Raw genomic sequence first — 24,445 nt, forward strand, 5'->3', positions numbered from 1 at the left:
TACATCACTCAAAACAATTAATATTTACAAGAATTATCTCAAACTAATAACAATAATAATTGATTGCATCAAGCCACTAAGTTGAAAACAGGGGAGAGTACGTTTTAATGTATATCAGCAGTATAACTATGGTATTTAGCATTACAGGTTGCCACAATATATTTTCTGGCAAGCTAGTTACTGATAATATTCATATCAAATGTATGCCCTTCGCAGATGATCTATTTATTCTATTCCACAATAGGCTGAATGAATTCAGTACTGCAAAACCTTCATGCTATTGCATCTAAAACGAATCCAAATCTCATATAAGAAAACCCGATTCACGGAAGGATCTACTCGATGATTAAAGAAATAAAATCTTGTAACTCGGTTTGGCGAATTCCTCAACTAAATAATTTCAAACATCTGCATTACATCATGAAGCAAAAATAAAAGATTTCTATATTACAAGTAGGCCATGGAATCACATGGAAAATGTACAACAAAAATCAATATCCCGGAATGCTAAATTAAAAAATTTGTAGCACTGCAATTAAGCCTGAAGCATTATGCACGTCATAAATCTCGATCATTGGAGAAAGATCACTAAAATTATCGAAAAACAAGAAAGGAAAGACCACAGGGAAATAACTGGCCCAGTACGCATAGGAGTGTGGATGAAAAGGAGGTCTCCGGAATTATACCAACATACTCAGAAAATACCAGAAACAATTGGAAAAAGGCGATTAAAATTTGATGGCCATATTCCAAAAATGGATGATTAAAGACTCACTAAAAATATTTAATTATGCCTCCTCACTAAAAGTCAAGAATAATTGGATAATCGAAGTTAAAAAATACCTTCAAGAAATCAGAATACCAGATGAACTTACATGGGACACGCCTAGCTTTAGAACGTTGGTGAACAAATATCATTTTGCTAATGCACCGTTCCCGCGTCCAGGTCGAGTCGCAATTAGATCCAGACTAGCTCACTGTATAATCAATTTCCAATCGTTGTTGAATTCGGGTGATGAGTTCGATATCGAGAGCGGACCATCGGGGTAGACGGTTGAATAAACATAACCTACACAAAGGACGTCAGCAGTTCGCAATCCGGTTTGTTTCCGCTTAAATTTTCATTAATTTTTAACCTACGATTACTTAAGACTACATACTTAAGTCATTGAAAAAGTCAATAATTTTTTTCTAATTCGATTTTATTAAATAATATAAAATCTTACAAAAATAATGAAATAATCTGATCTCAAGTAAAAAAATTATTAACTGACTTCGAAGTTCATTTATCTTCAAAATATTTTAAAAGAAAGGAGAGAGCCCTTTAATTAAATTGAAAAGAACAAGTCAAAATATATACAAGTTTGACTGGGAGCTGGAAAATGTCTCTAATGCACATTCTTTAGGCTATAGTCAATTATAAAAATTACATTTCTTTCTTTCAACTGTCATTACATAATCTGGTTTCATAAACATTTTCACTTGATTTACACACATATCACCTGATCAGTTCACAGTAAGTTAGCTTCACTTCTCAGTAGCTGTCCATATTCCATTATCAGCATAATTGTTTGTTAATTGAGATAAAAAGAAAATATTTTCTAATTATTTCAAATTTCTCATCGTCGTTATTTACTTATATACGAAAAAAGACAATTCATTAAGTCGTCACTTCATTCAAAAATAAAATAATTGAAATATCATTACTGTTATTTACTCAAGTTACTCATTGAAAATAAATATTAATTTAAAAAATTAATTAAAGTGCCAACACATTAATTATACGCGATCTGCAATCATGCTATCACTCATATCTGACGACTATTCAATGCAATTATTCTAGATATTGAGTAGTTTAACTTGTAAGAAGACTCTATCAATTACTGTCGACCTTCAATTAGACATAATATTAACAGCGATATCATTCAATGTAATCAAATAAACTTTCTAACTTTCCTTGTTTTAATGAAAATGTTTGTGGTTAGAAATTCGTACTAATATATGCAACATTTGCGTTATCCTCCCTACGTGGATTTAGTTTTGATGATCTACAGGTATTTGTTAACATGGGCACGTTACATAGATCGTATTCAGTGCTATATATGGATTACTGAAGAACTAACATGCATTTGAAAACCAAGTATAACTATCCACTACCTTCAAATTGCGTCAATTGACCTAAGACTGTCGATAAGGTGATCTATTTCTTAACTCTCGATGAAACAATGATCATTATCATTATTACACTTCATAGCACTCGACCATTCTTCACATATAAATCATCTACTTCATATTACACATCTCATGTTTCACTTTACAATACACTAAGCGAAATAATCCATTTTAATTTGACGCATGTTACTATATAATCATTATTCATTCACATAATTACCCATTATGTTCTAAATTTTCTTCAGATTACGTTAATTACCATCATATGTCCTCCTAAGACGTTGCTATAACCTGTATACGATCATATATCAACTCCACTTCACAGTATTATGCCTTAATGTAGAACTAATATTAACCACAATGTCGTATCATATCTCTATTAAAGCTAAGTTAATCTCTTTTCAATTAACATTGACAACATTACGAACGTAAGATCTTTTTATCACTGGTTAACTACTTCCTAATCCAATGAACTTGTTATTCTGGTCAGATGGTCAGATGACTACCTAATAACCTCCAATATTATTATTTTGGTTGACACCGCGTAACATCACTTCTTTGGGTAACTTAAGATAGCACTTCACATGTATATTTCATGAAAATATAAAATGACACTTCTCAAACAAAATATTATTTGAATTGCGCACATAAGGTGGACTTAAATGATTTATCTTTTCCTTCTGCTTCCCTCGTCGCTGTTACATGTCCAGCTGGCTCTGTATTTGTGTACACGACATCGTATCAGCCTCTTGGGATCATCTGGGAAGGTCTTTGGTCTTCTTCGGTCATCATAGGATTGATTTGTCTGCTCGTGTCCCCATAATTCAGGTAGCCTCCACATAAGCCTTTCTAGCACAAGCCGTAGCTGGTTTCTTGCTCAGTCGAAACGGAAATACACATTGTCATGGTCATTTTCGTCATCTTATGAGTACAAGGCCTGCTATGATCTAGTAATATTCTTCGACTAATGCTTCTTATAATGATATCTTAATTAAAGTTCTGTATTTTGTCAATATGGCTATTAAAGTTTCAATCGGAACGTTATTTAATTTCCTACATCTTGCTCTACAGGTTATTATACCATTCTAATATCTTGAGATAATGTTCTCTCGCTAGGTACGTCGCCTTCTCGGTATGTCGTGACGTAGTAATTACGTAGAATGCTGATCCAACCCTTTATTTTACGTTGCTGCCTAAATTCTGTAATGCTGATGTCTTGCAGAGGTATTGTCAACCATTATTCCTATTTATCTTTTAACTTCAACCGTTTTCACGTTTAGAATCCTCCTTGAATTAATTACTGTCGCGATCCACTCGTAGCTCTTTTCCATATCAAATATATATATATATATTTTCAATAATAAATTTTAATAATATTCCGTCTTCTTTCTTTTTCCTTGCCTTCCATATTCCATTCCTTTATTTGCACCTGGTGAAAACATCATTTTTCAGACATTTATGAATATGTTAACGTTTTATTTCCGACGTTCTCGTGGCATAGCGATCTTTTTTGCTCCAAAAAGTCTTCATTGCTAACAGTGAAATGGCACACTAACAACCCAAGATAAGAACACCACGGTATGGACGGAAGAACGGATGAAAAACACAGTGAGGGAAGAAAAGAACCTGGCAAGAGAAGTAAGCACACTCATCTGCAAAATAAGTAACCCGCGCTCCTTAGTTGGGTACAACATTGTGAAATAATAGTAATAATAAAATGGAATGGAATGAGGAATAGTTACTATGCGTGTGGTATGGTTTGTCTGTGAACGACAGGCTGCGATATATTTATCAGGAGGTGATAGCATGGGGTTCGGTCTAATGAGTTTTGCGGTGGATGTTGAAGTCATTGTCATATGTGTCTGGAGTACTGTAGGTCAAGTGGAAGTGAGAAACGTCGTAACTGTCCATATCTGTCGGTGGTAGATACGTTCTATTTCTCCATGTAGTTATGAAACCGTGCGACTCAGTGAGACATGTTCCTAATAGATATCCCAGAGGTAACAGATAATGCTGAGGTTCCCTTGTAAAAAGGCCCGAGGGATAATCGTCAAGACAGAATGTTTTGTGAATTGGTAAGGTCCATGGTTTGAACATTGTATAGGATCCTATATCCAGAGGGATGCTTTGTTCATCTAGTAACTCCATTAATACAAGTGAAACGCATATCATATTCCACAGATCCCATTAGACTTCAGTTCATTCATGATGGCAACAATGTTGACCGATAAATTGTCTGATAATACAATAATTTTGACGTAGATTTGTGCTGAAGTAAAAGGCAATCCGTGGTGATATTTGTTTCAAAGCGGCAGGTATAAACCTGTCTGGGGTGATAACAGGTGCTCACATTTATGAGGCGGATCCTGTTCGGAAATAGAAGGGGGTGTTACAATATAATTGATGTTAAAATAAATGGGGAGTTATTTGAATTTAAATTCTATTGTGTAGGCAAATAATAGAGTGGATTTTCAGTAACAGTTCCGAATATTTGACTTTGTATTCAAGTTTCGATGTTTCCATAACACAGTCATAGTTCGTATCTCCACTGAGCATTTAAATCATTATTTAGGTGTCAGAAGGATGTCCTTAGATATATAGGAATTCCATTTCTTGATATGTTCGTCATGCAACTAGGTGTTAAGGATTGTCGATGGTGTGTCCTCCAGTGCAAACATAGGATGCTGGTTGAAGTGCATGGAAGGGATTCTTGGGATTGCTCACCGATGCTGGGAACACGAACTAATGTAGCGAGCCAACTGCTCCAAGATGAGAGGTGAGAATCCTAGTTTGACACAAAGAGTTGGTACCACACGGTATTCGATAAAATGTAACAGCACTCTGTGATTAGTCCATGGGATACCCATGATCTATGGCTATGTTTTTCATCAAAGAGTTGTTATATTTTGCATGTTTAAATTTTAGAACTATACAAGTGGATGCAGTTGAAGTCTGTGACCAATAATAGTTAATGTTTACCCATGAGTCGAATTTATTTTGAGTTTGACTGTAGGTTACCAATGAGTCGAGTTTATTTTGGGTTTGATTGAAAGTCGTAACAAAAAGATAGCATTGGAAAACTTGTAATGGTATAGGATTTCCCTTTACAGGATTTCGTGGATTTATTCCAATCACCGACTTCAAACTGTTCGTTGGTGAAACAACTTCATACATTAATATAAATGATACTGTTTTATGTTGTGTAATATTACACTTAATTCACAGGCACTTGAGATCCTGTTGTTATGGCAGATAATTTTGGTCATCAACCTCTTTCAATTAATTTCAGTGATGGTCACTTTGGTCACTAGCCACGTTCAATTAACTTAAAATCAATGAGGGGTACTATGGTCATCAGGCACGTTTCCTTAACCTTAAACATTAAATATATTAGGTGATCATGATATGTCAGTGACGTGAATTGGAGGTTACTCAGATTCAATTGAGGGTCCAAGGAACTTGTTCTATGCTGATGGTCAGTTAGTAGACAACCTAAATTAAAAAATGGTCTGGCGATCACTTCCTGATATTTAGACGATCGAGAAGAGCAACGCACAGTTGTTCATGGAGCCAAGCAGAGTGAATCTCATGTTATTTTCTAGTTAGCCACAAAGTGGTTTTCTGTAAGTATCCCTTCAGGCTTTCATTTGTGGTGGATATTAATTTTATCCTGAAATCGTCCCGCCGCAACCTAATATTAAGACCACTTACCGCAGACCGCTGTTTCTGGCCTTATTTGTCAACACACCTGCCATAATGTTTCATCATTTTTGATTGAATAAACGTAGTCAGATTATGTAAGCTTTTTATTTATGTAAGTAGGTCTTCACTGATACCCAATAGTCATGTCTGGAAGTCAAGAAGAGCCATTAACACCACTGAGACACAAGAGTTAACAATTCATGCTGAAGACCTGTAACAGGCAAATGTTAGTTTGACATGACGAAAAGGCTTCAGTATTCAGTATGTCTCTTCAACACTTGCAACACTGAGATATAAGAGATATTCAGGGACTCATTTCAGGTTTCATTAGAGAAAGGCAAGTGGCCAATTCGCTGCTAGCCGGTAAACAAAAATGGAGAAACTTAAGAGCAAGTATACTGCAGCCGTCGACATACGTGTACTTACTTACATACCCCTCCTCGAGAACTGCGTGATATTCATGAATAACTAAAGCCACTAAAGCTAAACTTTCAATTTGCATTCAGAACAGGTTGACAGACATAACAACAGAGCGAGCAGGTATAGCCTTGAGCTAGTGGTCTGCTCATAATTAAAGGAATGCACTAGTGACATGGAGGAAGGGGTGCACAGGTATGCTCAGTCTTCTGCATCACTTTCATCAATTGCATTCCCAATAATGACATGACTCGGCACTTATTTTTCTCTTGAATTGTGCATTCAACCATTTGATTATGTTTCTTTCGCCTCTAGTTACTTATCACTCGTCTCTCTGCCATACGTTTCTTCTGTGTTCATCCGGATTACTTATTATCCTCGCATCTGGAGAGCTCCTAAATAAGTGTTAATGAGCACACTTCTACTGAGGTAAAAACATACACCTCTGATTGACGAGGAGGTAACTCATGAAATGTCCTTTATCCGCATATCGACCTGGCTTTATGCTATTTGAAAATTGTATCTCAGAGAAAATGGCACAAAGGGATGGACCGCCAGCAAGGTGCCTTTCTGAATTAAGAACTTATTTCTTCTTTGCTGTATGCGATCGCCGGTGCCTGGCTACATCTCCAGAATTGGAGAATGTCTTTCGGAACTCCGAACACTCGTGCACTAGTTAGTGGGACGTAAACCAAAACAACATTATAATTAAATTCCCCACAAAACAAGGGACAGTCCGGCACCTATCTCGCTTTTGGTTTACAAGTGCACGGTTACGTTATATGATACTATGTACATTTTACAGCATTACTGAGCATTCGTGTGCCTTAACATCCACGTACAGTCAGATGTGAGCTGTTCCATAAGACATTCTGGCTGAATATTTGCGACGGACATATCCAAAGTATTTAGTCTCGTGTGTATGCAACGGCATGTATTTCGAGAGTGCAATTCTCCCGGAGAAGTACTAAATACAAATACCGCAACGGTGTTGCTACTCGCCCGTGTCAGCCCACATGCAACCTGCTATGTAGCCTTACCGGATGAAGGACATGCCGCACACATTGATTCAATTCGGCTTGTCGACCGCGTGAGTCAGCATGTGACGCGATACACTAGCCTTCCGGCTGAAGGATTTCCCACAGTCATTACACTTGAATGGCTTCTCTCCCGTGTGAGTTAACATGTGATGTGTGATGTGGGATTTCTGCCTGAAAGATTTGCCACAGATATTGCATCTGTGAGGCCTCAGGCCTGTGTGAGTTCGGATATGTCTCGAGAATGAGCTCAAATTGGTGTAGAGATTACCACAAATATCACAACAGAATGGTCTCTCGCCTGTATGACTAAACACGTGACTCATTTTTGTCCTTTTATCAGCGAAAAGCTTCTGTTTTGCATGGGTCCGTAAGTGACTTACGTGATTCGATTTCTTCCTGAATGATTTGCCACAAGCAATACAAACGAATGGCTTCTCACCCGTATGAATTCGGATGTGATTTTGAAGATGGACTTTCCGGCAGAAGGACTTTTCACAGACACTGCAACAGAATGGCCTTTTCCCAGTATGAGTCAGCATATGAAGTGTCAAGTTTCCCCTCTGGCTAAAGGATTTTCCACAAATAATGCAACAGTACGGCTTCATCCATGTGTGAGTACCCATATGTTTCGACACTGTGCTGCTATCCTTAAAGAACTTACCACATATTTGGCAATCATATGGCTTCTCACCCGTGTGTGTCCGCGTGTGGGTAACAAGCTGAGTTTTCGTGACAAAGGACTTCCCACATACCTTGCAACAGTATTGCCTCTCGCCTGTATGGATCCGCATATGAACTGCCAGGCCATTTCTATGGATGAATAATTTGCCACAGACATTGCAGCAAAATTGCTTCTCGCCCGTATGATACTGCAAATGTTTTTTCAAAAGCCACGACTTCCTGAACTTCTTATGACATACTGAGCATTCACTCTCTGTCGTAGTTGTATGCAACCGCATGTGCTCTGTAATGATGTTCTTTGTAAAGCACTTACGACAAAATTCGCACTTTAGGAGCGGGTGGATCCTGATGTGTTCCGACAAGCTGCTTCCGCTGCCGAAGACCTTGCCACATTGATCACACTTGAAGGGATGATAATCTTTGTGTCTCTTCAGATGTCGCAAGAGGCCCAACTTCCCAGCCAGGACTTTACCGCACACATTGCACGTAAAAGAAGGTGCTCCGCCTTCAGGAGGATGAAGATCTGCGATGCTCACTTCTGGCCTCGATCTACAGTAAGAAATTAAAACCAAGTGAGCAATGGTTCAACAGCCAACTCCACTATAAATCTCACACAAATGAATTACCACCGAACATTCCACTCAATCATAACCCATTCAGAGAGCTCTTACTCATGAACAACACATTCCTGTGGTAAACATGATCTGAGGTCAAATTCCGAGTGTGTTCTAAAATTTTAAAAGCTCTCACTTGTTACGAGGTCGTGGTGCTTCTTTTAACCTGAATCACGATAACACGCGCAGTGAGGTCAGCCATGTTCACTTGTTCGCAATGATCTTCTGATGATTTCGAATGTATGAACTCATAGTCAACCCCTTTGAAGAATGCATGAGAATGGGCCACTCTAAAAGGAGAAAAGAAGCTCTTTGATCCGGCACACATTTATCTATCAAAATCCATGTATGTATATTCTCCTACATATGCTTTGGAGTTTTGATCATGCTGAACCACTGTGCGGTTCGTAGCAGGCAAGTAATTATTTCCAAAAACCCCTTGTTGTTGAGGTTGTTTGAAAGAATCTCAGTGTTATAGATACTAATTTGAGAACATCGTTTGCCGACTGTCAGCAAGATCTGCTGAACCGTGGTTCATCATTTATGAAAGTTATTTACTGTCACGCAAACATAAATATTGTATTTGTACATTGTTGTCATTACAACACAGAGTGGTTATTTCCAATTACATGTAGCTTTGAAGAGCAATCAAAGAGAGCCGAACTACATATAGGATGCCAGGTTTATACAAGGAAGTTCATTCTTACTAGCGTGTATTAAAATTTAAGAATTTCATCGTACATATATCCGTATTGAGCTGAGAATAAAAAGGGAACAGCTTATGGGTCCACCTATTCCATGTATAAACAACCATGCAGGGTATTGCATTAGAATAATGCAACTCTATGTTTAAGATAATTGCAATGGATTAAGAGTGAAAATGAGTGATAATGACCTTGGAGAAATTTGACAACACTGATTTAATAATGTTCTATAACAACATGTAACATTTTAAAATTGTTTCCTTATTGACATTATTGACAACATAAGAGACACGCATTTAAGACACCTATGACAATAAAGATCCTAAATGAGGAACTCAACATCATCCGGTCTATAGCAAAATTCAGTGGATTCCAAAAAACCTTCATCGAAAGGATAACCAATAAGTTCAGACATTACCCGAAATTTATTAAGAGATAAATCTAAAACTGAAGCTTTGCAACACTCACTTTTAACAAAGAAATATACACCATACTAACGTTTTAAGAAAAGCATAATACGATGGTATCTTTTTGAACTGGTAACTGAAGTACATACATTCTTCATACCTCCATTTCAATAAGTAACGGTATCATTTTTTCCCCGAATTTGGAGTCTATATATTGTGACCTTTCATGCATCTCTCAGTTCAGGGTTCTTGATGTTAAAGTTATGCCTTGGCTGGTGTCATGTGGAGATACAAGAGGTTCCACTCAAAGGACGTGAAAGTTTGTTGAGTAGGGTCAGAAAATCGTTTGGATTTAAGTTGATTCGACTGACGTGAGAAGACGATTGCTAATTAATACCCTAATCTATAACTTTCATGGAAGGATGTTCCATTAAATGACTAAAAAAATGTTTAAAATATCAACTACAATGCTAAGAAAATAAAAAACAACACAAATGGGTGTTGAAAATGATTGAAGGTTACGTTAATTAAAAGGAAATAATCTTCTGACACTTGTTAATATATCATTCACAATATCAACGATAACTTAAAATTAATCAGAAAAATCAAAATAAAGTCAACATCACAATGCTGAAGGCTTAAAATTCAAAATAAGTCCATCATTCACCACATTCATCTTCAAACTGGTGGTTAATGAATCATTGATTCTTGTTGGCTTGGCCCACCTATTCACCGACTCAACTAAATGTTTCAACATCCCATTATTATGTATAAATTATCACTTATTTTGTCAAAAATCTATCTAACAACTTGAACGCACCGGTAACCTCTGCTCATCATTATCGTTTAGCTCAAGAAAATGATCAAATAACATAAAACAACATCATAATTCTTCAAATAATAACACTGAACAAATAGGAAATGAAATGGATTTCTTCTGAGTTCCATCGGCATTTGCACTTAAATAATGGACATTTGAAAACCTAATCATCATCAACTACAATGATTAAAAAACTATGATGACTCTGCAGCTCTGGTGTCCTCTGTGAAATCACCCTGAAAAAACTACATCAGCTCTAAACGGCAACTCAATAGTTTATAAGAAGAAATTCAGCTAGCAAGAACATTAATCTACTCACCATATATAAATGATGATCACACATTCCATTTTGTGACATGGTTTTCAACTATATAGTATCATTAATTCGTGAAGATCTTGTGTCATCCCAATATTGTGCGAAGTCACCTACACTGCATTTAATTAATACATTTTAGATGATCGTACTATCAGTGTCCTCAAAATGCCTCGAAATATCATTGCAACTATCACCTTATGCCTAAGTGATTACCATTCATTTCAGTAAAATCAAATCCCTACGCACGACTAATTCAATATCCACTACAAAAAAATCTCATCAGGACCTCTACATCATATCATTCTATAAAATGCATAATCCCAATGACACATTCACGACAATCCATATAACAATAATCATTTACAGATTTCGACAACCCTATCACAACAAACCCTTCATTATGTTACTCACTCGTCATGCTCACGAATTCTCATTTCATTAAAAAATATACTCAGGCACTTCACATTATGAAGACTATACATCTTAACAAGATTATTAACACCATACCATCGCAACAACATCACAATTTCATTCGCAAACACTACGTTTAACATAAGAATACGATCGTAGATGATCGTAAATCATGCACCTGTTATTACTGTCTCTTTCTAACATATATTCGAAACCATGAATTAAACGGAAATTACTTCATAATGACACTATATTAATACGGGTATAATCCATGCCTAAATCTATCTGCAAAACACTTGCCTGCGGCCCTTTAGATTCACATGATATAGTGTACAGTGTGTCATAATTCAGGATCATTCACGCTACAACTTACAATATCCCTATCAATAGTAAGGCAATAAATGATGAATAAAACGGTTGCCTTCAAGTTGTGTAATTTAGCATGTCACAATTCTGACATTTAAAACAACACACTACTCTACTTAAAAGCAGCCACATAGCGGGATAATGAAACATTGACTTAGAGTACATATCATTCGCTGGCTTCATGATGAAGACACCTCTCATCTTCAGCATTGAGACTTCAAATAACCATTGGTGTCCATCCCAGCTCACCTCGGGTATTTTGAGACCATTGTATAATTTTAGGGCAACATGCTGGGATTCATGATCATCTCCAATACTCCTTGGCCTCATAATACCTAGAACTCATAATAAACTATTAGAATAGAGTTACATGCATTAACATCATTCACAATATTCTTGTACAACACTTGCCTTGAATAACTCTTTTACAAAAGTTATTTCTCATTACAATTAACAATTTTGTATTACAATCTAGCTTCTCGTCTAATATCTTTCGATACGTGTGCAACACTTCTGATACCCTCTAAGTTTCCAACATATTTGTAAACTTCTCTTATTTAGAAAACAAAACCTAATACCTGGTTACAATAATAACGGACGGTTTGCTTTTAAAAGACTTCTCCATATTTCCTAGCTTTTCATATGATTTTGACAATTAAACACCTGACTTCTTAATCTGGAGTGCTATTCCATAATCGTTCACGTCAGCAAAGGAATTAATTCAATAATCTGTTGTATAATATTTCAGTTATCAATCTACAATTTCATCACCAATCTCGATTATCAAATCGTATTGGACTAGATAGGCAAGTTATGGCCATCATGTACAGATTGAACTTAGCCCATTTAATTAAAGTCGCTCCATGGCCTCCGATACATTTCTATCATTGATATTTTTGCCATGTATTTACATTTTTCAAACTTTTACTTGAGGAAACTGCGATATTTACTTAATCCTGTATTACGTGCCACTACATTATTATTATCCACCATAACTCAACAAGATACCATGGGGTTCATAGCTTATCATTTTTGCCGATTCCTTCAATCCGTTGCCTGTTGTTCATTTAATTGAGCGAGTTATTTGGGTTTCTGATATACTTGGAAGAATAGTGATCGGACATATGATTTAATTGATTTTTATTTTCAACACAAGCTTCCAATGTCTTCACCAATTCCAATCCAACATTCATTGGAAGGTTGTAATTTTCTGTTGTCAAGACTGCAATAGTTCATACCTGGGCCAAATTTGACATAATTTTAAAATCAGATGTGCAGAACATGTCAATGCAGAAAATACATAATGGGTTCTCAGCAGTGGGCGAACATATGAAAGAAATTAAACAACATTTTTCTGAGATTGAAGAAGATCTTGATGTTTTTAAGGTTCTAAATAAAGGTGCCTTGTTGGATATTACTGAAGGTTGTTACATCCACTTCGATCAATATTTCAATTCAGGCTTAAAATTAAATGAAAACTCAGAAAATTCTAAAATATTCCTACATTTCCTTATCGCACTTTTTAGAAAAAAATTAAATTCTGAACATCAGATTACTCTTTCAAAATATTCACAATACATTTTCACGCCACACACATTCTCTGCACTACCCTCCCTAAATTCCCCCTCTTTCCATCAATCTACACCTCTCTCGCTGCCCCTCCATCCTCTGCTTCCCCTCCCCTACCTCGGCACACAGTGTTTATACGACCCAGTGCATTATAACATGCAGCTTCTTCTCTACTGCACTCCACAGCACACGCCTCTGGAAGCGAGTCTGACACTGTCTCATTACTTTCATGTAAAATTCACTCTATTTTATTCTGTTTACTAAATTCCCCCTTTTTCCTTTCCTCAGGTCTCGTATTGAACTACAAATCCCTTATACGACATTGACACAAAATATGGCATCCACCTTACATACATAACATTAGCAAACTTCAAATTACAAGCTACAGCACAACCCCGAGTTTGGAAAAGAACACCTCTTATTTTTATACTGCAATTTTCAGTTAAAAGGAGTCAGCTGATTTTTCATGTAATGGAGACACACATCACTTAACAGACAATTTAACCATTATAACATTGTTTTGTATTGAGTAGGTGGACCCATAAGTTGTTCCCATTTTACTACCATGTATTACATCAGTCTATGTCTTAAGAGCTGCCCTTAACAGAGGCTGTATGCAACATGGAAACCACTAATACTGATGAAATCCTGGAAAAGCTGGAAGGTAACAAGCAGATGACAGCTCTTTCCCTAACACCGACACTTTATTTTCTCCTCCAGATACTGACGTCGTAGACATTATGAAGGCGACAAGAAATATGGCTATGGTAATAGTGCCTTATTACAGTGTTGTGATATCTTGAATTTGATCCCAAATCAAAGCTGTCATGTCCTTGAATATTCTTGCAAGTGTGCTCTTATCACTACAGATAGAAGAATCATAAAAATCAAGAATTGAGCCAAAATTCAAGATGACAGGACACTGAATTTCACCGTAGCAGATATTGCTGCTACATGAAAGAAGGAATGAGATTCCTTTTATTTCAAAAGGTCACAGACAAAGCGATTATTTTAGTGGAATGATAATTTATTTGGATAGCATCCAAGTCTGTGCCTGTCTCCCCACCCCAGAGTGGTTCTATATATTCCAGGAAAAAAGAGCGAGACATACAAATTTCTTGGTTAAAGGTGAGGTCAGGCACTTGAGAAACACATTGTAAGGTGAAGTAGCAATTCCCAATTCATTCTGTACGCCCAGAATTCACATGTCCCATTCAAATGCATGACTTTCTCACAACAAAGTGGTGGAAGGCTCAACCATGTGTTGTTACCGCACTATTAGGAGAAAATAGGTGGAAAAATAAAAGCGGGACATTGATTCCAGATACGGCAGGCCAGAACTCTTGATCATCACACAGGATGTTGATGTTGACACCAGTAGACAACATGTGGCAGAAAATACAACACTGGATTGTATGTCATACGATTTCTGGCACATCACACAAAGCAAAAGGTGCAAAACTCTGTGACCATTCTTCATTACTTGATTATGTGATTTCTGTCACTAGTGATTTATCGGGTTCACAATTAGTCTTTCAGTAAAATGGTATTCTCCATGAACCAGCTACATTGCAGTAGCACATCGCAAGTCCCAGGTGACGGATACGGGTTATGCACTGGCCTGCCGGCAGACTTGAGCAAAATAAAATAGCTCTCGCGGACCAAACACGCACAAAGCCTTTAGTGGCAATTTTGGTGGAGATTGAGATGTTCAGTATGAAGCAGTTGGCAGAAGAGGTTTTGTACCTTTCTGGAAGTTAATACAGAAAGGAGAGCAGCGTTTCCTCTCTAGAGGAGAGGCTGCAAAAGGCGTCTATTCCCCATGTCCGGAGCTGCGTAACTTCCTGATGTCCTGAGCTCTAAAATGCTTCAAGACAAGCCGGCCGTAAAATAATACCGTCACAACATTACAGAAATATGTCTCATGCTATCGGAACCAAGGTTAGGGAGTCCTCTGGAAGGGACACACGTTGGCAGGGCCCAGTCAGCATTAATAGTATGCAAGGGTTACTGTGAGACGGGCTGTGACAGCTAAGAAAGCGAGTACACCCATTCTGTATCCCATCATTTAACTATGTCTGGATGAAGTAGCATATTACCCACAGAATTTGAGAGAAGACATGTGGGTATCTCTAAGGTGCAGAAAAGAGACAAAGTGGAGAAAAGTCATGCGAAATGGGGTGCGGTTCCTAACTGACGTACAACGGAAACCGAAGAACAACTGATGGTGTTGGAAAATTTGGCAGTTCAGTCTCGAAGGTCTAAAAATATGACAATCGCTTGATGTAACTTGCCTACATTGGGGAAAGAAAGAAATTCTAATTTTTCTCTGGAACACTCCTAAACTGGCCAGGGCAAAGAAACCAAAGATACCTTCTGGGCACTGCCTGACAAGAAGACCGCTGACTAACTTATCGTTGCAGGTGATATGAATGGACGGAGAAAAGTAGAACACACAGTCCATGGCGGACAGAGGTATGGACAGAAGAACGATGATGGCCATAAAATTACTGATTATCCTGAAAGTAATCATCGCGAACACATGGCTGAAAAAAGCGTGATATTCATCTAGTGACATACTACAGTGACTCCCATCCAACTCACATTGACTACATCCTCGTGAGACGAAGGATTCTCAAAGGTATTCTGGAGACAACAGTTGTTCCTTACGAAGGTTGTGATGCAACATGGAGCAGTCACCTAAAAGCTGCGGATAACGTCACCAAGAGCCCAATACTTCACAGAAAATGTACCAAATGGGATCAAATGGTGGCGCCTGAAGAAGGAGGCAAAGAGTTACAGTGCCACAAATCACCAGAGTTTAAGTGAGCCTGACTAAACTGAGAGACATGGCACATTCTCTTCCATGAACAACTAAGTCAGGGCGAGTACCACGAGTTTCTTGTTCGTTGGAATGCCTACACAGCAGCCACTAGTAAACTGAAGGAGATCGTTGCTGTACAAAAGCAAACCAGTAAGGATATCTATATGTGAAACTTGACACGAGCAAAAATGAGCAGAATATTTAACGGCTAGTCAAATCCGGGCATTGCACAACTGAAGAGGTCCAACATTTTTACGGCATCAATGAGGAAACAGACGATTTCTACTCGACTGGCAGTAAGCCAATGGCGGAACTATTTTGACAAAATTTCAATCTTGGAATTTCCATATCTACCAATCCAAATCACCTCCACTGTTGAAGGTCCAAACTAAGAAATTGATGTCACCGAAGTCAAGGCTATGCTGAAGTAAATGAAACCAGGGAAAGCTGTCTGTTCCGATTATGTTCCGGTGGAGTTTTGTTTCTCTCAATGGGGGAATGCAGCATTGTGGCTAAAGCAAGCTTTTTAACCAGATCATCAAGGAAGGACAAAAACCAACAGATTGGCGACGGAGTATCCCTTCAAAAATAAGGAAAGCCCTGCCGGTTTTTCTAATTACTGCCCAATCATATTTCTGAGCCATGCTATGTTGGATTTCTAACAAATCTTCGACAAAATGATTAACGATTTAGCCAAACATACAACAAGCCAAGCTGGATTTGTGTTAAATTGTGGTGCAACAGGAGCAACCCGCACTGGAGGGCTGTTACTTGAGGGACACTGTGAAAATAATAAGAGGCCTCATCATGACTTTCTGGACTCTGAGAAGGCCTTCCATTGGGTACCTCATAACCTAATCAGTCAGCACTACAAGAACATGGCATTCCAAAGCACCTTGTTGAGAGAGTATTATTGCTCTACAAAGAACCAAAGAGTTATGTTCAACGTGCCACAGGAGCGTCTAATGAATTCCGCATAACTGAAGGAGTCAACCAAGGCCCTGCCTTATCATCACTGCTGTTCATTCTTGTGATGGACTCCATTACAACAGACCTGCACAGTCCAATACCATGACACTTCTCTATGCAAATTATGTCATTTTCAATGCAGAGAAATAGGTCTGATTTGCAGCGTCAAACAGAGGACTGGATTAATCAATTTGCGCATTATGTACTGTGCCTCAACAAAAAGAAGACAAAATACATGACATTACATCGTCGAGAATTTGGAACCATGCATGTTGACGGTAAAGATATACCCCGAGCAGAGAAATTTAAGTATCTTGGCTCCACAATCTCTCATGATGGCCAACTTACTGACAAAGTGTACTTAAGGGTATATAAAGCCTGACCTAAGTGGAGAATAAAGAAGGGCGACCTTGCGACCATCGGATTAAGGACCATCTGAAATCTAAGATCTACGGAACTGTTATCTGTCCTGTCGTTTTCTATGGCAATGAATGCTGGCCAGCTAAAGAGGTAGAACGCCAACTAAGCATCATGGATACGAAGATGCTTAAGTGGAAGGCTGGAATAACAAGACTGGATCACATTTCAAATTATGTTACTGTACTAAAACATTTTGATATTGCACCAATCCATAAAAAAATTGAGGAAAGGCATGTGCACTGGTTTGGGCATGTGTTGCGTGCAGAGGATGGGTATATTGGAAAAGTCAGCATATACATAGAAAGTCAGTGAAAAGAGGCACAAGCAACGAAAAAGACAGCATAGTACAGATAAAGTGCACAACGAACTGAAAGCTGTGAGACTACATACCGACATGGCCTGAGACCGAACTAACTGGAGACAATGAATCACAACACTGGACCCTGCCACCAGGCAAGACTAACACTAAAGAAACAGAATAACAAGAAGCAGATTGATGAATATTCTGTTACAAAAATGGGATACAATGGATATTCTACACATCCTAACATTTAAAAAACAAGTTGAAGCTGAGTTGGGGGAAGATCAATTTGGCTTCAGAAGAAATGTAGGAACACGTGAAGCAATCCTGACTTTACGTCTGATCTTAGAGGATCGAATCAAGAAGGACAAGCCCACGTACATGGCATTCGTAGATCTAGAAAAGGCATTCGATAATGTTGATTGGACCAGGCTATTTATGATTCTGAAGATGATAGGGATCAGATACCGAGAACAAAGAATTATCTACAACCTGTATAAAAATCAGTCTGCAGTGATAAGAATCGAGGGCTTTGAAAAGGAAGCAGCAATCCAGAAGGGAGTGAGGCAAGGCTGCAGTTTGTCCCCTCTCCTTTTCAATGTTTATATAGAACAGGCAGTAAAGGAAATCAAAGAGAAATTTGGAAAGGGAATCACAGTCCAAGGAGAGGAAATCAAAACCTTGAGATTTGCCGATGATATTGTTATTTTATCTGAGACTGCAGAAGATCTCGAGAAGTTGCTGAATGGTATGGATGAAGTCTTAGGTAAGGAGTACAAGATGAAAATAAATAAGTCCAAAACAAAAGTAATGGAGTGCAGTCGAACGAAGGCAGGTGATGTAGGAAATATTAGATTAGGAAACGAAGTCTTAAAGGAAGTAGATGAATATTGTTACTTGGGTAGTAAAATAACCGACGATGGCAGAAGTAAGGAGGCCATAAAATGCAGACTAGCACAAGCAAGGAAGAGCTTTTTTAAGAAAAGAAATTTGCTCACTTCAAACATTGATATCGGAATTAGAAAGATGTTTTTGAAGACTTTTGTGTGGAGCGTGGCATTGTATGGAAGTGAAACATGGACGATTACTAGCTCAGAAAGAAAGAGAATAGAAGCTTTTGAAATGTGGTGTTACAGAAGAACGCTGAAGGTGAGATGGATAGATCGAATCACGAATGAAGAGATACTGAATCGAATTGGTGAGAGGAGATCGATTTGGCTAAATTTGACGAGAAGAAGAGATAGAATGATAGGACACATCTTAAGACACCCAGGACTTGTTCAGTTGGTTTTTGAAGGAAGTGTAGGTGGCAAGAACGGTAGGGGTAGACCAAGGTATGAATATGACAAACAGATTCGAGCAGATGTAGGATGCAATAGTTACGTAGAAATGAAAACGTTAGCACAGGGTGGCATGGAGAGCTGCATCAAACCAGTCTATGGACTGATGACTCAAACAACAACAACATTTAACTATGTATGTTCAAATTATCTCCCTTACAGCCTATATCCAATATCTAAAAATACTTATTTTCACAAAATACAGAAATGGTTGAATGACATAATGCTCCTGGTTTTCACGATTAAGTGACTCCTACAAATGCATTATAAAGAAAAATATTTAACTCAACAAAATAAACATTTCAGGATTATCAGTGTTAGTCGGGAGTGACGGTTTCAATATCCAGTGAATTTCTACGAGTGCCAAAATGAGGGGAGTACGTCAGTGTTTTCCAGCCTCAATGGAATTTTGCAATTCATATTTCTGCTTACATCTGTCATAGACAGCAGACGATCAGAATAATCAATTTGTTATTTTCATTCCAATCAAGTCTATAAACATGAAGACCATGGAGGAGTGGCACAAAGTGTTCAGCTCAGGGCCATTTGACACTCGACACTCCACAAGTGGAATGAAACCATATCAATAAGTGGTTAGTTCAGGACCATGTGTCTCTCCACTAATGGAAGGTAATCTCATCATTAATTGGTAAGCTCAGAAATGTGTGTCTTTCTACAAGTCAGCGATTAGGAAATTTTAAGAATCTTAAAACCTGTTCTTATATAATTCAGTACCAAATTGACAGCAAAAACCTATTAGTAATTTTAAAAAAAGTCGTTTAAGTTGCTGAATGATATTTGTAGGCTGCTGAAATAAGAGTCAGGATAACATTGCACCTGCGGTGAGATATAAAACAAAGTGGGAAGCGGTAGTTAAGATCCGGTCGACTGAATCCTTCAGAAGTATCCAAAATCTATGATATATAATGGACTAATCTACATAGAAAATGGACTGTGCTCTGCCTTATATACTAAGGAAAAAGAAAACACAAAATGCTTTACGCTTTGCTGGTTCGAGAGTGCCTCTGCACAAGATATGTTTAGGAAGAAGAAAGCTAATTTTAACTCCTTTCAAAAATTGAAATATGCAGTTTGTGTGTGAAAATTATTCATCAGCAACATTTCTATTGATGGTCATAATACAGGTTGTTCTCTAACATAGCCTAATGTGTCCTGTTACACAAGAATTATAAACAAACAGCAGAATTTGAACCTCAAACAGTTTACGTATTTGTGCGATCTTCAGTTGTGTGCATGGTTCTACTCTGACTAATGACAGAGTGTAAGCTGGTATTGGGCCGTTATAAGGACTGAAACAAAAATTTCTTACCACTAGTTGTGAATGTATATTAGGAAAAGGTCAGTGCATCGCATGACAGTCGAGAAGACACTAACCACATACAAAATCAAATTAACCTTTCGTAGTTTCCATCAATAATCCAGTTTGAAGTTAAACCTTAGGCTATGACTAGCCATTGCAGGGCTTGCCCATACGAGGGCTCTGTTAAGAGCACCAGTCCATGATTATACAATCATTTCCCAGGAATTATCAAAGATTGTTTCACACAATAACCAACAAAGGTGTGAGAGCAAAAAATTAATTAGCAAGTAGTCCAATGGCATACCTGCAGTGTTCAAAAAACACTACTGCATGAAATGTTTGAAAACAGGATATACACTCGTGCTACAGTTACAAAAATTACAATTTTGAAATAATATTATGTCATTACATTATTAGTTACATACTTTTACATGATAATAAATTCACTTACTTGCAGAATTCTGAACTTTTTAGGCAACCTGCACAAATTTAAAACTTTAGTTGTGGCTGTCCAATTTATTAGTTTATACTAATTGTGTAAATCAGTTTGCAGTTAACACACTACAAGCACGTGACTGACAATAAGCACTAAAATGAACAGTGTAAACTGGCGACAATCAGCAAGTGTGACCTCAACACTGGAAAAAAAAAAATTCAATACCATGATATATTTTTTTACACTTGCAACAATGTGGAACATTTATTTGAAAACTATGATATCTAAGATGTAGCACTACTGATCTGAACATTTCAATTCTACAACACATTATCTGGTTTGGCATCCACAAATGAAGAAATCTGACTTAAAACACAAGAGAACAGAAAAGATCATAAATAAAGAGAATCTAACCAGATAAATAGCGTGAAAGAGATGTAATTTTTAGTTATCTCACTATTGAACTCAGCCAACTTATACTGATTAATGAATCTAATTAAGTTAGTTTGAAATTATTATTATTACATTGTTTACATTGTACATAAATTCTAACAATTCTGAATTTGTAGATTTAGTTTAAAATCTACAAACATGGCTTTTCCTGCGTGTCACTGTTGATATAAATGTACAAAATTACTGAGAATATCTGGAGGTAATAGTTACAGATGACATTTCAGATGATAAGAATGTGAGTAGCAAATGATGCAGTGACAGTGAAAGAAAGAACACATTTTTCATGGTTGCTTAAAGTTATTGTAAACAAATACATTTAACACATCTACCTTTACCCAAGATATTTTTGTAGACATATATTCATAAAGCTACATGATAGAACACTAAATATGACGCCATCGATGCTTTCACAGCCCGTAATTCTAGACATGATATTGTATAGGCCTATGGCCTTATGGCGTGTCAAGAAAATAAGGTGGAATTCTCTATGTTTTGTATAGAACTGTGCCCTGCGTCATCAGAAGAAAATCTCGACTCTTCGCGAGAAAGGCAATGACTTTTTGAAATGTAGACGTTATCAAATAAGTGGAAATGGTACGAGGGCGGATTGAAAAGTTCTCGGAATCACCGCTAGATGTCAGTGCTAGATCAACGAGGTTCCTGCGCAATAATTACACATCCTTTGTGAGTGAACGCGTGGCGCGTCAGTGCTCTAGCTGCAGGAGTGTGGTAGTGATGACTCTTTGTTGTTGTTCCCATGTAGTGATCTGTGACAATAGAAAAAACTGAGATTCGAGCAGTGATTAAATACTTTGTAAAGAAAGGTATGATAGCAAAGGAAATTCATGCTGACTTTCAGAACACACTGGGGGGCTCTGCTCCTTCATTCTCAACTGTTGCCAAGTGGACCAGCGAGTTTAAATTTGTTCGGGAGAGCTTGGGTGATGATCCGCGTAATGGAAGGCCCAAAAGTGTTACGACCACAGAATTTATTGCAAAAGTGCATCAAATAATCATGGAGGATCGTCGACTGAAAGTGCGGGAGATTGCTGAAGCTGTAGGGATGTCTTCTGAACGGGTATATTATATTTTAACAGAAGAATTGGGTATGAAAAAATTATCTGCAAGACGGCTGTCGCGGCTCATGACATTGGACAAACGCACCAGATTGGAAATGTCCAAACAAAGTCTGGCCCTTTTCAGTGCAACCAACAAGATTTTTTGCACCAGTTTGTGACTACAGATGAAACCTGGGTCCACTACAGCAGTCAAAGCAATGAAAACATGGTGATTCACCACCACCGAGGAGAGCAAAGGCAGTGCGTTTGGCCGGAAAGGCCATGCCTCAGTTTTCTGGGATGCAAAAGGCATTCTGCTGATAGATTATCTTCCTACTGGCCAAACAATTACGGGGCAATAATATGCAAACCTCCTAGACCAACTACAGGAAAAGATACGCGAAACAAGGCCTGGTTTGGCAAGGAAGAAGGTCATCTTTCATCAGAACAACGCTCCGCCGCACACAAGTGTTATTGCCATGGCAAAACTTCATGAACTGGGGTACGAATTGTTACCACATCCACCTTATTCACCTGATTTGGCACCATCAGACTTTCATCTATTACCCAAGCTGAATATTCTCATCAGTGGAAGGGGATTTTCTACAAGGGAAGAACTGACAGCCGAATTGGAGAGGTACTTTGCAGGCCTGGAGTAATCTCATTTTCGAGATGGGATCAAGGCATTGGAACATTGCTGGACCAAATACATTACTTTACAGGGAGACTATATTGAAAAATAAAAGAAGTTCCACCGAGAAAGGATAGTTAATTCTAGTACATTCCGAGAACTTTTCAAACCACCTACGTACATTCTTTCATCACCTGATGGCTCTCCAGATATAGCAAAGCGCTAGCATTAGATGCAGAAGCTGACCGAACCATCAGAATCAGTCTAAGAGTGTCAGAAAACATGTGTTCATAACATATAATATTGACAGAAGTATGACATTAACACAAGCCAGGAATGAAACATCAGGCGAAGAGGAACATACGAATTTGAAAAACACCGAGACGAAATAACAATACTGAAGGGATAGGGAATGGAACTACCTAAGTAATTTCTTATTGGCTGACAACCAGGTATTACTTGATAGCCAGTGTCCCTGTTGAAATTTTTAGGATTTCTACGTATTTCCACAGCTTCCTGTATAATCCTGGACCTTTAGTGTCTAGTGTGGGTAAGAGCTCGAGCATCTTGGAACATGACTTCATGACCCGACGATAGAGCGTGCTCAGCTACTGCTGATTTGTCTGGCTGGTTGTGACAATACTACGTTCATGTTCCTTGATATGTGTACCAATCGTCCGGCATGATTGGCCGATGTATAACTTACCGCAAATACAGGGAATTTCGTATACCTCAGGATGTAAAAGTGGGGACAAATTGTCCTTGGTTTTACTCAGACTGTGAGCAATTTTAGTGGCAGTGCCAAACACGGTTTTTATATTGTGTTTGTGGAGGACTTTGGCAATTCAATCTGTGGTTTTGTGAATGTACGGCAAGTAGGCAGTTCCCTTCACTTCTACCTTCTGTGATTTTTCTTGGTCAGTTCTCTGGGATGCAGGGCTGTATGAATCTGCAAATCGCTGTAAACATTACCCTTGAACATGACTCGAAGCGTGTCCATCTCCACCTGTATATTTGATGACTCAAAACTTCATCTCGCCCTATTCGCGAGTGTCATGATAATGCCTTGTATTTGTGCTGGATGGTGGTGAGAATCTGCATGAAGATAGCAGTTTGTGTGGGTGGGCATACAACAGATGGTATGTCCCTAAGGAGCCATCCGGTTTCTTTCTTACCCTACCCACACAAACCGCTATCTTCATGCAGATTCTCACTACCATCCAGCACAAAAACAAGACATTCTCACGACACTCGCCAAGAGGGTGAGACAAACTTGTGAGCCATCAAATATTCAGGTGGAGATGGACATACTCAAAGTCACATTCAAGTGTAATGGTTATAGCGATTTGCAGATTCACAGAGCCCTGCATCCCAGAGAAACGACCAAGCAAAGCTCACAGAAGGAAGACGTGAAGTAAACTGCCTGCTTGCCTTACATTAAAAACCCCACAGATTGAATTGGCAAAGTCCTCC

At 38.1% G+C, this 24,445-nt stretch overlaps 1 protein-coding gene across 1 annotated transcript in view; it reads right to left on the reverse strand.

Moving 5' to 3' along the window:
• Positions 1-6,781: 6,781 nt before the first annotated feature.
• The window catches only part of LOC137502974 (zinc finger protein 568-like), a 39,828-nt gene continuing 22,164 nt past the window's right edge, over positions 6,782-24,445 (reverse strand). Inside the window, exon 4 of the mRNA XM_068230255.1 lies at positions 6,782-8,561. Within this exon, the coding sequence (XP_068086356.1) occupies positions 7,361-8,561 (1,201 nt within the window). The 3' untranslated portion in view covers positions 6,782-7,360. The remainder of the gene's footprint in view (positions 8,562-24,445) is intronic.

Source organism: Anabrus simplex, chromosome 14 (assembly GCF_040414725.1).
Source record: "Anabrus simplex isolate iqAnaSimp1 chromosome 14, ASM4041472v1, whole genome shotgun sequence".
NCBI lineage: Eukaryota > Metazoa > Arthropoda > Insecta > Orthoptera > Tettigoniidae > Anabrus > Anabrus simplex.